Genomic DNA, 16,133 nt, shown 5'->3' on the forward strand with positions numbered 1-16,133 from the left:
TGCCCACCAACTAAGCCATGCCCACAGAACCAGTTGTTAGAAAATTTGAATCCCACCTCTGGTTAATTCTCATTACTTTACACAACTGATACTTAGGATATTGTAAGAACAATGAACAATGTACTTTAATGTTGAAATGTTGAATAGAAACCCCTTTTCATTAAACTGGAGGTTGAAACTCTTGCTCATAATTTGAAAAGACCTTAGAGTTTGCAATAATGCACACTAAAATTGACTTAGATTTTTAATAGGATTATTGGAAGGGGACCTCATCCCAGTACAGGAGGCTTTTTATAATTGAGAATGATATTTACCTTAAACATGAGAGAGTGGTTTGGAAGGAGGGGGGAAAATTTATCTTCTGTGAACAGATTTGAGGCCAAGCAGATTGAAGGGAAAAATAAGGGTGAACTCACTTTTTATCACTCTCTATATTGGCATGTTCCAAAATCCTATACATTTAGATAGCATATACTGATTAAACTGGAATTTATTATCAGCTTATTTTTATTTTATTTACAATTTAGTGCTTTACATATTGTATAAAATAAATTAGTTATTTTCTTCAAAATTCCCATATTACACTTACTCCTGAAACTATTTTATCCTATTTTGTTTTATACTGCAATAAATAGTACAATTTTTGTTCTGAAGTCTTTTTTAAAAATTAATCAGCTAAGTACATCAGTAAAATGAAATCTGAGTCTCTGTCTCAGAGTTGCATATTTCGTGTTAGAGTCCTAGACTGGAACAGATTTTATTATATTAATGAACATATGAACGTTTTTACAGAAGGGATAGATAATGGAAGGAGAACATTGGTATTTATATTCCTGTATTTCTTTGTTTTGTTTTCATTTAGGACCACAATTTTAATACCTGTTTTAACCTTAATATTTATAGATACCGCATGACATTAAGAGCAAAGGATAAAGTTGCCATTAGTGCATCTTCCTTTGCTTTAGATATAAATTTAATAAATAATGGCATTGCAGAAGTTTATGTAGATAGCATATTGAATTTAACATTATGGGAAAAAAGTAAAGGTTAAAAAAAGGTAAACTGCAGATTTTACTCTGCTAGTCGTTGCTGACTATATGGGATGATACTGATCTCCATTTCAAGGCCATTGAGCCAGTGCTATCCAAAGACATTTTTGCGGTCATATGGGGTTACCTTCTCAGTGAAGTGGTATCTATTAATCTACTCACATTTGCCTGCTTTCTAACTGTTAGGTTGGCAGGAGTTGGGGCAAGGATGAGAGCTCACCCTGCTGCATGGTGCTTGGGCTCAAACCTGGGCTTCCAGTTTTCCAGCTGACAAGCCCAGCATCTTAACCACTGACCTACTGCACTGCCCCATTATGGGGAAAAAAGTGCAAAGACCTAATTCTGAGAAAGGTATTTATTTTCAGCTCAAGTGTTCTAGCAAGTGAGGATTCTGAGTTACATAAAGCAGATTTTTCTGTTTGTGCTATTAGCAGTCATCTAAAGAAGAACCGATCTGCTATTGGAAATGAACTGTACTTTCTAATTAGAGATATTCAAGTGGTAGAAGATTACATTTAAGATACAGTATATTCACTGGAAGACCCAATTTGTTGTAATGAATAAGGCATCAGGTTTGAAACTGGGAAACAGTGATTTCTAGTCCTGTCTTAGGCACAAAATCACGTGGCTGATTTTGAGCCAATCACTTTGCTTCAATCTTAGAAAAGAGGCAGTTGCAAACTATTTATGAAAAACCCTGCCAAGAAAACTGAAGGGGACTTCTCCAGGCAATATCAGAGAATCACATAAAATTGAACAGAAGGGGGGAAAAACATTATTGCACTAAAACATATTTATCTATCAACTTTAAGGAAGATAGCAATAGCACTTAGACTTATATACCACTTTATAATGCTTTACAGCTCTCTCTAAGTGGTTTTACAGTCAGCATATTGCCCCCAACAGTTTGGGTCCTCATTTTACCCACCTCGGGAGGATGGAAGGCTGAGTCATCCTTGAGCCTGGTGGGATTTGATCTGCCAAATTGCAGTAGGAGTTGCTTGTAATACTGCACTCTAACCACTGCGCCACCAAGACTCATGATGGTAAAACTTCCCATGGAATAAATTACCAAGAAAAATACAACTGAATATATGTAACTAATTACTTAGGAGTATTTATTTTTTCTTAAGTAACCACCATGTGCTGTGGATTCCTTTGCAGTCTACTGTAAACTCTTGTAATAAATACAATTTACTGTCTTAATTTGTGCAAGGAGTTGACCATATTGTTCCACTATTATAATTTCACAAAGGTTTGTTTATTTATTATTCAAATTTATATACCCATCCATCTCATAATGTGTCATTTTCAAAGTATTTCAATTAAATTACATTGCATTTTTATAATGGTTATAGTCCAGTATAAAATATTTTAATATATTCAGCACACACCATTGGTATTAACATGTGCTGCAGCTAGCTGTCCTCAAATCATATTGTGAATATTAAATCATGTTATCCCAATTTTTGCCTTGCAATTTGGTCAGATAAAATCCTCAGGGGTTTTGCCTGTGTGGCATCAAGGTGCTTCTATTCTTGGATTTCTGCTTAGTGGGATACAATTAGGTGTGTTTATTAACTGCATGGAACTGCCACTAGAGCTGTTTCAGTTGTATACATGGTCAACATATTGTGTGAAGTGACTGAATTACATTTGGGAATGGTCCCGCTCTCTTTTTCCCTTCTTAATTTAAAGAGATTCACTCTAAGATAAACTTTGAGAGTGTGTGTGTTGTGAAGTCATTAATAAATCCAGTTTGAAAAGTCAGTGCTATTCAGATAATTTGTCTGTGCCATTCAGAAACAGATGGGAATCCTATCTTCAAGGGAGGCAATTGAAATGGATCACAAGAAATACCGCCCTGGGATGATTTACATGATTAAATTTCCTTTATACAAAATTAGTCAGTGTAGTTGCAGTAAGAAAATGAAGAATTTATAAAATGTTGATATATGAATTAAATAATAATGGAATCATGTACAAGATAAACTCTGAATTCATCATGGTTCCAAAGGAAACAGGAAAAAAAGATTTAAAACATGCTTAGAAATCAAAGAAGAGATCAAAAGAAGTATAGCTGGTCCTTTAAGATTTGTGAAAGAACTATGAGGGCACCTGTAGCAGTGAAGATGTTTCTTTTCTAAATTGTTCTTGCTATGGAAGCTTTATAATTACACTCATATAAAAGTGTTTCAGAGATTTGTTTCAAAGCAGATTTTCATATAAAACAGATGTGTACGGATAATATCGGGATTCTAAAATGAAGAGAGTAATGTATGTAGCTTCAGGGAGAGATTAATGTTCTTATACCAGATCATAACAAATGTTGATATTTATTTAACTCTAGTTAGAAGTTATGTTAGAATAACATGAGACATACATAAGACATTTGTTTTTATAAAAATCTATCTTAGCATACCATGGACCTGTGTGACAGAAAATGCTGAAGCTTTACAATAGCAAGAAAGGAACCAATAATTTGATCATATTTTCAGGATCTTCTTTTCAATCTGATGATTTCATTAATTTTCTTATACCTATATTGGAGGTCACCAACAGAGAGTTCTCTCATAGATGGTTTACAAGTGTTTGAAAAAAACAGAATCAGACAAGTGGAAGAGATGTTCCTTTAGTCCAGTATTTTCCAAGCAAATAGTTTGCAGATGTGACAGGTCAGAAACTTTATGAATTACTTTTGGCCAAATTGGTGAGAATTTTTAGAGTTTGATTTCATAACATCTAAAAGACAGCAGACTATGTGGGTTGATTTAGGTGCCAAGGTCTGAAGCTGTATTGGGTTCTTTAGGTTAAAACTAATATTTTAATTGGGCTTGGAAATTCCAAAGGCAGTAAATGCACAAAAAAGCATCATGCATCCATAATATCTGTTTCAATTAATAGTAACGTTTGATATAAAACTTGCTAAAAATCTTTCTCTTCAATTAAAACATATTTGCTGTAAATTCTGAAGGCAGAACAAAAAGCAATGGATAGAAACTAATCAAGGAGAGAACCAATCTAGGAACAAGGAGAAATTTGAGAAATTTCTTGGCAGTTAGATCAATTAATCAGTGGAACAGCTTGCTGCTAGAGGTTTTTGAGAAGAGATTGGACGACCATTTGCTTGAAATTATATAGGATCTCCTGCTTCAGCAGAGGGGTGGACTAGAACTAAGTCATCCAAGTCCCTCCCAACTCTGTTATTCTGTTAATATACTTAGTATACCCATATTGAATTAATTATTAATTCAGTTAGTATACCATAGTCATGCAGTTATTAAATTTGATTTATTTCTAGGCAGCTTCTTTGTCTCATAAAACAAGGTTATGTGAGCATTTACATCAAAGGAACTGCTTTTATATTTAATAGTGTTTCTCCATTTTCTATTATTGTTTTACTTAAATAAATACAGTTTCTGAATAATGCCATGGGAGACAGTGAATAGTTATAGCTAGCGAAATTTCAGCACAAATTTGTTGTTTCCAATTATACAACCCAGAAATCATTTTACCAATAGATACATATTCTTCTATTTTTTTTTCTTTGTCTATCTAGACACTGTAGGACAGAGATCTCCAATCTTGACAATTTCAAGACTTGTGGACTTCAACTTCCAGAATTCCCAACCACTTCACAAGCCTTGAAGTTGCCACATTTGGAGATTGCTCCTCTGCAAGATCATTCTTCCTGAGCAGTGATTGCTTTAGCTGATGCATCCAAATAAATCTTTGCCACCACCATCCCACCCCGTCTCCCATCTTCTTTCCCATTATGCTAGATTCTTTGGAGAGGAATTACCTTTTCCAATGTTGAACTGTTCTAGGCTGGATTGACAGTGAAACTGATTTAAAATAATGCGGTTTTGTTTCTAAAATTAAATAATTGGGAAAGACAAGAGAAAATGAAATCCTTCTAAACATTTTATTTAATCCTTTATTTCCTTTGTATTCTTCTGTAGGATTAAATTTTAAGTCCCCCGGATTTAAAAGAAGGAAACAAAAGAAAATATTGCTAGAACTGTTAACTAAAGCCTAAAAATGTTTCCTGTTTTGTGTATTCACCTGTGTAGAGTAATACTATGAAGATTTTCCTCTTAAATATCCATGATATTTGGTAAAAGTAACAGATCATTGTTGCTGGGACAAAAAGTGCCTTAATGCTCATTTTCTTGACACACCTGCTGCGGAATTTTTTAAACCTTTCTCTGTAATAAGTGGATCAATCAAATTAGCAAACCAATAACACTCTCTGTATTACCCACTGGAACACCAGCATCAATCCCCATGATTAATTATAACTAATAAACAAATAATCCTTGACCTGCTTCTACCAAATTCTCCTTTGGATTGGGGAGATTGTTTGACATGCCTTCCTCCAGGTGCTTCCTGCCCCTCCTACAAGTTCTCTTTTATACTTTGGAAATCTTCCAAGAAGTATGAGAAGAACTTTTTTTTCTGGCCATGCTGATAACAGATTATTAAGTATCTAGACTTTGGTAGGATGCAAACAGACTGTGGAAAAAAGAGGTTGTCTGTTCCACCAGTAAGGAGCAAGGAGATCCAAGGCTCCCACAACTTAAGCATACGAGATGCTTGTTAAAATGAATGGGGTATGCAATGTGGTTTTTCTAGCTTAATGCTACAGGATCTTCTTTCTCCAGTTGTTTCACTGTTTAATGCTAAACAGCTTTATAACTCTTGTGATAGGGTTTCAGACATACCCACACAGAAAACAGACTGGAAAGAATAATTAAATTATAATTAAATAGCATGCATTGGGCAAATCCTTGCCCTTGATCATATCACTGCTAACCTTATCTTCCAGGTGTTATAGATGCTTATTTTGTCAAGATGTGAATCAATGAAAGAGAGGAAAATTTCACTTTGATAGCAGAACAACTCAATATGACTTCAGGCCACCTGTGTAGCAATGGAAAGTGAAGAAATGGACATTTCTTTTAATGATGATCAGCAAGATATCTCCAATTCATGGATAGATGAGAGTGAGAATGAGCCTATAGATTGAGAAACTCAGAGACTGAAGTCCAGACTAATTAAAAAAGATCAGCAGATTTGCAGTTTCTAAAGCAAAGCATAGACCTTTTGTGTGCATATTTCAAACACTCATCTTGACTTCCAGTTTGGGTTTCTTTGGCGATGGACCGAAATTGTGATCGTCCACAGTTTTGATCCTTGCTCACCGCTGGAGTGCCCCAAGCTCCCCTGATTCGGGGCTGAAGCCACCCTGTAGAGGTGGTGAAGAAGGGGGAGCCATCAGTGGGGTTGAGGAGAGCCGCATCTCTCCCCCTCGGCTGGCCATTCCCAAAGGCGGTTGCAACGGTGCTCAGAAATGGCCACCTCAAAGAAGAACCCAACCGGACAAGATTGTGCAGGAGGAAGTTTAAAGGAGAAAGTTTGACTGACTGGGTTGAATGGAGAACATCTATTTAAGGTACCTGGAACCTGAATTTTAAAGACCAATACTATTCCTAAAAAAGATTTTAAGCTGCGAAAGAGAAAGGGAAAGGAAACGGAATTGGCTTTTTTTCCTCTAACATTGACAGTTTAAACTGACTTGGAACATTAAGAAGAGATTCGAATAAGAAATTGATACTAATCGACTTTGACACTAATAGGCTATTTCTAGCTGAAAATAAAGTGTCAAAGGGATAAAGAATTTTGGATAATCTAAAAACTTTCTTTAAAAAAGAAAGAAAGAAAGCAGCAGAGGGAAAAAGGAAAAAAGAGGGTGGAATCTGGAAAGTGGAGGAGACCACCTGAAACTTATAAAAAAAATTGATAGTGGAATTCTGACAAGCTTGCAAAAGATACATTGTAGCTGAAACTTTCTTACAAGAGAACAAAGCCCCTGGAAAGAGAAAGTGAGAAAAGAAGCAAGAAACAGTTTTGGATTATTGGATGATTCCTGGAACTTTGGATGGAGGATCCTAATGAAATAAAATGAAATCAATTGGGGGTTGTTTACATTTTTAAAAAATGGTATCACTCCTTGAAGAGTTAAAAATGAGACTTAAAGAACAAAAAGAAGAAGCACAAGACAGAAGAGGATCTTGAACTATGAAAAACAACAAGAAACGCTGGCAGAACAAGAAGGGCGGGACAACGAAGCAGCCATTTTTAATGACCAAGCAATTTTAAGCGGGGAAAAAAAGGGAAAGTGGGGAAAGGGAGTAAAAAACTTAAGGACTGAAGCAACAACCCCCCAAAAAAGTAATTTGAAAAGTAATCATAATATTAGGAAGAAGCAGAAGGGAGAATCACAGAAGGGAGAATCAGATAGAAAAGGGAATAAAAAGGGGAAGGAGAAGAAGAGAGGGAAGAGGGAAAGGAAAAGAAGCTACAAAGGACAGAAACAAGATATAAAGGTACAGGAAAAACGTACAGGAATTAAAGGTATAAACCTCTTTAAAAGACACAGAGATGGTTAAAATTTAAGTTAAGGAGAGGATTCTGCAAGGGTGCATGGGATAGCATTGTTATATTAGAAATAGAAAAGGGTTAGAAAATATGTTAGATGATTAAAGTGATAGAAAAAATTTCTATTGATATGTAGTGGAATATTTGTTTGTAAAAAGAATAAGGCTCTCAATGATTTAAAAAGAACGTTTAAAAAAACCTGAAAAGAAACATGGAAGATTTTTATCAGTTGACAAGATGAACTTGAATAAGAATAATAACTTTATTGACTATTGTTAATAACTATTATTTGGTTTTTTATTTAAAGACAATAATAAGTAAAATATGAAATATAGATGATTAAAGTGAAAGACAACTGATATTACTAGGTAATGTTTGTTAAAAGAAATAGAAATGTAATTGTTATTAATATTAATGGCAGAGCTGTATTTGAATAGAATATTCCATTTACTATTGTTATACATATATACACAGATACATATATACTGTTTTCTTTTAAGAATTTAGTATGTATTTTAAGGGAATGTACCAAGCAGAATTCGATTGAAAATAGGTATGTGTTAAAAAAAAGAAGTTAGAAAATGAATGTTATAACTGTAAAGATGTAACTTAAATTTTTAAATAAGATTTGAAAAAAGATACAAAGATGTTACACTCCAGTCTAGTAATTACAGGGGGAAATTTGTTTTATGAGAAAAGATAATATGAAATTGTAAATAGGACAGACGAAAGTATGAAAACATTGATTAGAAAGATTTTAAAAATTAGAAAAAAATATGTAATTGAATTAAGAAAGGAATGAGATAATTTAAAATAAGGCTATCGGAAGACAAGAAAGGGAAAAGCTATTGAAAAAATTGTGAAAATAGTTATAAGATATGGATTAGAATGTATAAGATAAATATGTATTGAGTTTATGTTTGTATGGAGAAGTGATAACCCGGGGCCACGCTATTCTCAAAAAAAGATATTTTATTTGTATTTGTATGTTTTGTGAAAACTTAAATAAAACTTTTATTAAAAAAACAACACTCATCTTGTTCTTTAAGCCATTACTCATTTTCTATATTAATTCTTTACTTATTATAGTGATTAAAAGTCTAAATATTTTATTAAGGATCTTCAATTCTATTGCTGAAGAGATTTAGCAGGTTTTTGTGTTTTTTTAATTAATCGAAGTAGAATAATGTCTTTATAAAAAGCTTCTTTTGTATGGATTTGCATCAGATATACTCACTGAAAAGTTACAGAGATTTCATGATTTGGAGGGATGGTTTTTAAAGGCTTTTTCTTTAAAAAGGGGGGAAATTCAGTAACTTTAGTGAAGAGCAAATCATAGGGTATGGGTGGTAAATTTTTGTTGGAACAATATAAACCTCATGTCAGAATAAAGCAGACCTATTACAAAGCTAAAGAAAGATTGGATCTACTTCTATGGAAGTTGAGGTAGATTGATGGTTTATTACCAGGATTTACCAGGGCATCGAGTCCACCTTCCATTGGGAAAAGTGAACAAGAAGCTTTTAAATACAGAGACAAAATAAAAATTCCTCTCATTGAAATGATCCAGCTAGACATCGAGCTTTTCACTGCCTTCCTGGTTTGCCTTCTCAAATAAATAAACATGGTTGAAAGGGTTATGGGAACAAAACAGAATAATATATTATTTGGAGAATGAAAATTGTGTCAGGGAGTTAGTTGTTTATGTAATAAGGTAAGATGTTGCTTTGTATATTAACATCCTTCTCATCCCACAAACTTTAGGGAAATTGGGTAAGAAGGAAAGGGAGAAAGAGACTGCTTGTGTAATGTGTCATTTATAACGGCAAATGGTGCAATATACCATCAAAGAAGAATCGTTTGGATAAACAGTGTGTGGGCACGTTTACCGACTAATAGTCACCCTTTATAAAAAAATTTGGCAAATAGAAGTTTGTGGGAGTTTTGTATTTGGATTGCATGAGCACATTTAATAATATATTGCTTGTCCTTTACCAAAATAATGGTAGTTGCCCAACCTACCACAATAAGCAGATTCTACTTTGAAAAAGAATGCCTTGTTTGAAAAAGATGGTACATTTTCCTCTATCTTTCCTATTTTGGGATGTATTTTGTCAGGTATTACTATTGTTTGCAGTTAGGCAAGAGTATGTGTTCATATTTAACAATTAGGATAGCTGAAGATAGTTTTCATTTGTGTGTACCACAGAAAGAACAGTGAGAAAAAATTTGATTTACTTGTGTTTTTGTGCAGGAGGTAAGAATGATTTAGAATTTCTTCATAATTGTTTTCTTTCACTTAGTGGGTTGTGATGTTTCTGGACCCTTTTATAATAAATCAGGGACAAATATAATTAAAGAAGATGGATGGATGGACTAATTTGCAAAGCCAGATGAATGGCATAAAGTCATTGGGTATTTCTGTACATATTTATTTTGATCAGATTCCACAATGTGCATGTGTTGTCTTGATGCAAATTGAGTTCGTGGGCAAGGTAAGAGGACTGTTTGAATGATTCAATCCAGTTTTCCGGCTACCTTAATTTATGGTCCAGATCAGTTTTGGATTAGTCCAAAGGAATTCATTTCAAACAATTTAATATGACATATTGATATATCTTGCTTGCACTGGATTCTCTATTATGCCAAGTATTATATATTAAGGAACTGACTACTAAAACTTTATGTCAGTCTTTTCCCCCCTGCTATCTACTTTTTATTTTGTACACTCTCTTTTGTGTCATTATTTTTTTCTGTTTTAACAGCTCATGTTGTTGTCTTTAATTGAAGAAAAAAGTTTCAAATGATATTTTCAAATGAGTTCATCCTTATTCTATGACATTTCATATGTGTTCTGTCATAAACCTAAGTTTAAATACTACATATACAATACACATGCATAATGCAATTCATTTTATTTTAGTATGCAGTTTTCTTTTAACGTTTACATAGTTATTATTGGAATTGATGCTTTCATAATTAATTAAACAAAATCAGACCAATTGTAAAGTATGTTAACATATATTTCAGTCTATGTGATGATGATATCTTTAAAAAGAGTAGATTTTGCAAACCTTGTTTTGTTTCTTAACAAGTTATCAATGATAACTTCTTTCCTTTAAGTCAATAAAAGTTATTGTTAATGAGACTAATTTTGGTCTCTTAGATTCTGAATTTAAAAGTGTTTTTTTTCTTTGTTCAGTCTCTTCATAAATATTTCAAAAATTTAAGGTTCTTTGCTTCTCACATTTCCAGTTTCTCATCAAAAAGAAAATAGAAATTTCAACATCAAAAAAATTCCATAGTGCTATAATATACTGAAAAGTTAAAAAAAAATATTTACAGAAGTTTTTCAAATTCTTTAAATTTGTTTATATATTATACATATGTCCAGTATAAGAATTTTTCCATCCTCCATAAATAGAAAAAATAAAATATGTTTACAAATATTTGACATTAACAAAAAAAAATGGATATTTGCACTGATCTTTTTTATTTCAGGATTTGCATTAAAAAAAAATTGAACGAAGTGTTTTGGTATGTTATTTGCAATATGCTTTATAGCTAAGCAGTATTCTGAACTTCAGTTATTTTTAAAAACCAGTAAAGAAATTAAACAATATAAACTGGAAACAGAATATAACTGTTTAATAGTCTTTCAATAATTGATGATTAAAGGTATTTTAAAACAAATAATTTTAATTACATTTGCTTTATATTTTAAAGGAGTTATTTCAAAATAAAGATAACATTATTAATAAAGCATTATGATTTGGGTTCAATGATATTCTTCTAAATACTGACAAACTATTTTGTTCTTTTAAATGAACATTTCTATTTACTGGCAAACTAAATGGAGAATAGGGAAGAAAAAAATTATTTCAAATACAAAAAGGTTATTCTATTTGTACAACTTTTTGTGCAAGATGTTTTCACTGAATTATAGAAGTCAAAGGTTGCAACTTGGGAATACCTTACATGTCATTTATGCCACATCATAAAATAACTCTGTATACATTGTGGTCACTCATTACACACAGCATTCTGCTAGTCCTTGTGCAAGAATTCATGAATGATATGAATACATTTCTTCCTTCTTGTTTTTAAGAACCAGGTATAGTGAATTCCCATTAGGCAGCAAATCATATTTTAAATAGTATGATATGCCTGTGTATAATCCCCTTTTGAAATTCTATATTATATTGAGTTATATTTTTATGAATTTGGTTTTACATGTTCTGTACTGCACTTTAAATACATGAGCCTCTTCGGTGTGTAAAACCAGCAGTATTTTTTTTGCACTATATGCTTTACTTTACTTTTTTATTTTTTAACTTTTTGTTTTTAGATTTATAGGTAATTTAGAAAATAGAAAAACAGAAACTTGTGAGGTTTTTTTTACTCTTGTCCAAATATCGAAAAAGAACAGAAAAATTACTGTATTCTCATGGATTAATGTTTTATTTCTTTATCAAGCTAATGAACATTGCAACTAGAAATTTTTTAAGCTCATAAAGCATATCTCCCCTTAATAGTAAACTATTTAAACCTGTTAAGTTGATTTCTAAGTCAGGTATTTGTGGGGGCACTGTTTCCTAAGGAAGATGGGCATCCTCCTGCCATAGTTAAGCATGTTTAAACCCAGAGGTGTCAAGAATAGAAATACACACAATACAATGGAGCAAAAATGCATTGTCCTACACACAATTTTCTGTAACATATTCAGACAATCACCTGCATGTTCCATTTTAATACTGTTTTCTTTCTTTTTTCTTTTTCTTTTTTTGTAGAGGCTGAAAGCAGCTTTGACTCATATTCCTGCGGGCATCTCCAATGGAAATATGAACACCATGGGTCATATGATGGAAATGATGAGCTCTCGACAAGACCAACCAGCCCACCATCATATGCACTCACATCCACATCAACACCAGACCCTTCCACCCCATCACCCATACCCCCATCAGCATCAACACCCAGCACATCATTCTCATCCTCATCCTCATCACCAGCACCCACACCATCATTCTCATTCACATCTTCAGGCTCACCCAGCACATCATCAGACTTCGCCACATCCGCCACTGCATACAGGCGGGCAAGCACAGGTAGAGCCTTCTAACCTCTCTTATGTGAAGATGGATATTAAAAGCAAGAGTTTGTTGTGCTTTTTTTTTTTGCACATTTTAATTCTCCTGCATCTTTTTTGTAATTTTGATGTTGTCAAATCAAGGAAGGCATATATTATAGGTCTTGAGTAGTTTACCAGAGGATTCAGATTAAGCAATATTACCTAATATTGCAAGACAAAAGACCAAAGTCTTAGAACTTCCATAATAAGTCTGGAGATGGTTTCCAATGTCAGATGCCCCTTCCACGGGAAAATTTCTCCTCTCTTTCTCTTTTCCTCTCACCTCAGAGGTGTATGTCTTTCTCAGGACCATAGGATTGCAGCCTAAAACTGAAGAAGGTGGGAGCTCTTTTATTTGATACATTTTTCTATATAAGAATGCTCCTTTTATACCGTTTTTTGTCAGAGAACCTTGAGTTCCTTTCCCATATTGTAAAGTGCATGCTTTTATGTAGCAGAATTGCTTATTGTAGATTAAATAAATGTTTCATGCTGCATACTTGTATTCTTGCTATGGATAACCACCACCACCAGTTTTCTGCTCAACTGTTCGTTGCTCCAAAATTTCTTTCAGTGCATGGCATGATGAGTGCTGAACTTGGCCATGTATGAAGTTTGTTTTTTATATATCATACCAATCTGCATGCCGAAGAGCATGTTAACCATATGAAATTAGAGGGGTTATAGTTGTAAAACTACAGAGCTTGTAAAAATATATATGACTTCCCTCTCCACATTATCCACACTATGATTGTCTCTTTCTTACTCCTTTGCTACAAGAAAAAATAAACAAAACATAGATATATATAATAGGCACCTCAGATATAGTTTCAATGTGGTATAATAATTAGCTGATTATCCACCACATGTATGAGGTCTATAGTAAATAATATTTAGGTCTGAAGTTAAGACCAGGATTTTTCTTTGATTCTCTCTTCACTCTACCACAGAGATGGGGAACGATAGCCCCTTTATGACTTGTGGACTTCAACTCCCAGAATTCCAGTGTCTTCATGTCTGCTAAGGAATTCTGGGAGTTAAAAGTCTACAAGTCATAAAAGGACCATTCATCATTCCCCATTCCTGCTCTACAGTGTGGCTTTTTGAAACAGTTGAGTATGCAATTGAACGCAATTGAATTTAAATGATTTTCCTAGAATTTAAATTAACCTATACATATTTGCAATAGCAGTTTTGGCAGAAGCAGGGATGCCCCCAGTCCCCTTCCCAGCTGTTCACACTGAAACAATTGTTACTTCTTAGATAAAAACACCTTTGTGATATAACATTCACACTCTAGCAGATGAAGCAAGAAAAGAAGTAGCCTGCTTTCACAACATTGAGAGTTATCCCCCCTCCCACAACGTTGTGTCTGCTGCTTAGAGGATAAATCACGATTTTAAGATCTACAGGTCAGCTAGACAACAGAACAGTTTTAATTCCTCGCGGGAATGCAAAAGTAATGACACTTTTGAAGAGGGCATTGCCTGGGATAAAAGATGGTTTGAGTGAGTAATAAACATAAGGTTGTTACTTTCCAAACCCATCTATAATTCCCCCCAGTACTGGCCCCTTTAAGGTCAGACTGCTTCAGCAGACACATTAATCTTATGGTACAGTTTACTAATTATTAACCAACTCTTTCTATTGAACCAGATTCTTGATTTTCATGGTTCATGTCAAAACCAAACTGTGTTGCTAGGAGTCACATTTCCTTTTTGCCATAATTTTGATTGTTATGCTACATCCCTGTATTAAATTTCAAACTTTTCAACAGCCAACAGGAACCTAATAAATTAGGTTGTAGAAATGAATGGCTAGAAATTTAAAGTTGTAAAAAGTAGAAAGGACATACCAATTCAGGGATCAAGGCAAAAATCCAGCCAACTTTTACTATATCTCTTTTCTTCTTCTGCTGTATCAAATGAATTAATTCACATATTAAAAACATTTATAATTAAGTCAAAGGAATTCTAGGAACTTTTTAACATTACATTTTGTTTATCAAAATGTTTATTATAATTTAGTCTCATTTATTCATGATTTTGTAAGATCAAATACCAAAATATACAGCATCTGATAAATATAATAGAACTTAATAGAATTCATTCTATGGCTTCCCTAGTTGGGTTTTTTTTAAAGTAACAGGTCTACCTTACTTAATTTATTTCAGCTTCAAAGTTAGAATTAAAAGAAATCACATAGAAATGAACTGTAATTAACCATAAAATTTGTTGTTTGGAAAAAGTGCTACTGATTTTTTGCTACTATAGACTGACATAGCTTTTCTCCCACAACAACAGTGAGAAGCACCAAGCTTAGAATATATTTAGTTACTTCTGACCAAATATTGGAAATATGCCTGATTAGATTTGATCTACTTAACTTGAAAATACTATATCAATCTCTCTCATGCACACTTTTTGTTTGTTTTAACTGTATCTTTCAAATTAACATATTTCCAGTAATCTCAAAATATTTTAATTACGTTCTGCTCACTGTTAACTTGGAGCAAAGTTGTTAAAGCAGAAAAGATTGTTTTGTATCTATAGGGGCAAATTAATTTGAAAGTGATATTAGAAACAGCACTTGTAGTTTAAAGTGTAAGTGTAGAAAGCTGTTGAAATATACACATTTATTTATTTATTTAGCAAATATTTGGTGACTCCAAAAATGTTCCTTCATAGTTTAAAACAGATCTTTAAGTCCTGTATTTTTCAGGTAAGTAAATATCAGCAGTATTTTATTATAGAAGGCATCTGGCATTACTCAGCATCAGCTTTCCATGTCAATATGGCTTACAAACATGGGGAACAAGTCATGCATTCCTCTGAGCATGATTATACACCTGAGTTTATGTGAGGAATGAAGTGTTCTTGAAAAATACTTTTAACACTGTGAGAGAACAGGTTGCCCAGAGAATGGCCAGCATCTGTGCGGCTGTCCTGCTGTTTTAAGCGTTCTCCCAACCAGCACAATAACCTTGGCTATGAAATTGTGCTGAAACAGCTGAGTGGTGCTGGTGCTACATGGGAGAGCCAGAAGAAAAAAAGATGGAAAAAAGGAATAGGAGGAGAAGAGGAGGAGTATGTATAAGTGTAAGTGTAAGTAAAGCAACCTGATTAATCTGAAACAATTAAAGAGATAATTTTTCTCCAGCAGTCCTCACAAGGAGTAATAGTTGGAGTACTCATGAGGAGTTGAAGTAAAATAGTAGCAATGGAGTAGTGTGTGTGTGTCTGTGTGTTGTTTGGAGGCTGTTGTGTTGGCTCTTTCATGTCTTAAGCTCACCAAATTGGGTTTAATTAAAAGAAACTGACAGTCACAGTTTGGTCTTGGCTTCTTAACACAGTTTATAAGATATTTGTTTTGCTGATATTCATAGTCTAGATGTGCTCTGCATGGTGTTTTTTTAGGATTTACTGTTTGTCAACAACTGGAAGCTAAATAGCTTATGAAAGTTTATGTGATGCTATAAACCCACCAACATTATCTGCTACTGTATTCATTAG

General features: G+C 33.5%; 1 protein-coding gene across 9 annotated transcripts in view; it reads left to right on the plus strand.

Annotated features, from left to right (window-relative positions):
* CREB5 (cAMP responsive element binding protein 5) overlaps nucleotides 1-16,133 on the plus strand; it is a 268,675-nt gene that overhangs the window by 238,244 nt on the left and 14,298 nt on the right. For all 9 annotated transcript variants that reach the window (XM_087918368.1, XM_087918363.1, XM_087918367.1 and 6 more), the window contains one exon: nucleotides 12,281-12,598. In XM_087918368.1, the coding sequence (XP_087774494.1) occupies nucleotides 12,281-12,598 (318 nt within the window). The remainder of the gene's footprint in view (nucleotides 1-12,280; nucleotides 12,599-16,133) is intronic.

Source organism: Pseudonaja textilis, chromosome Z (assembly GCF_049901715.1).
Source record: "Pseudonaja textilis isolate UNSWEBS1 chromosome Z, rPseTex1.2, whole genome shotgun sequence".
In the NCBI taxonomy this organism is placed as follows: domain Eukaryota; kingdom Metazoa; phylum Chordata; class Lepidosauria; order Squamata; family Elapidae; genus Pseudonaja; species Pseudonaja textilis.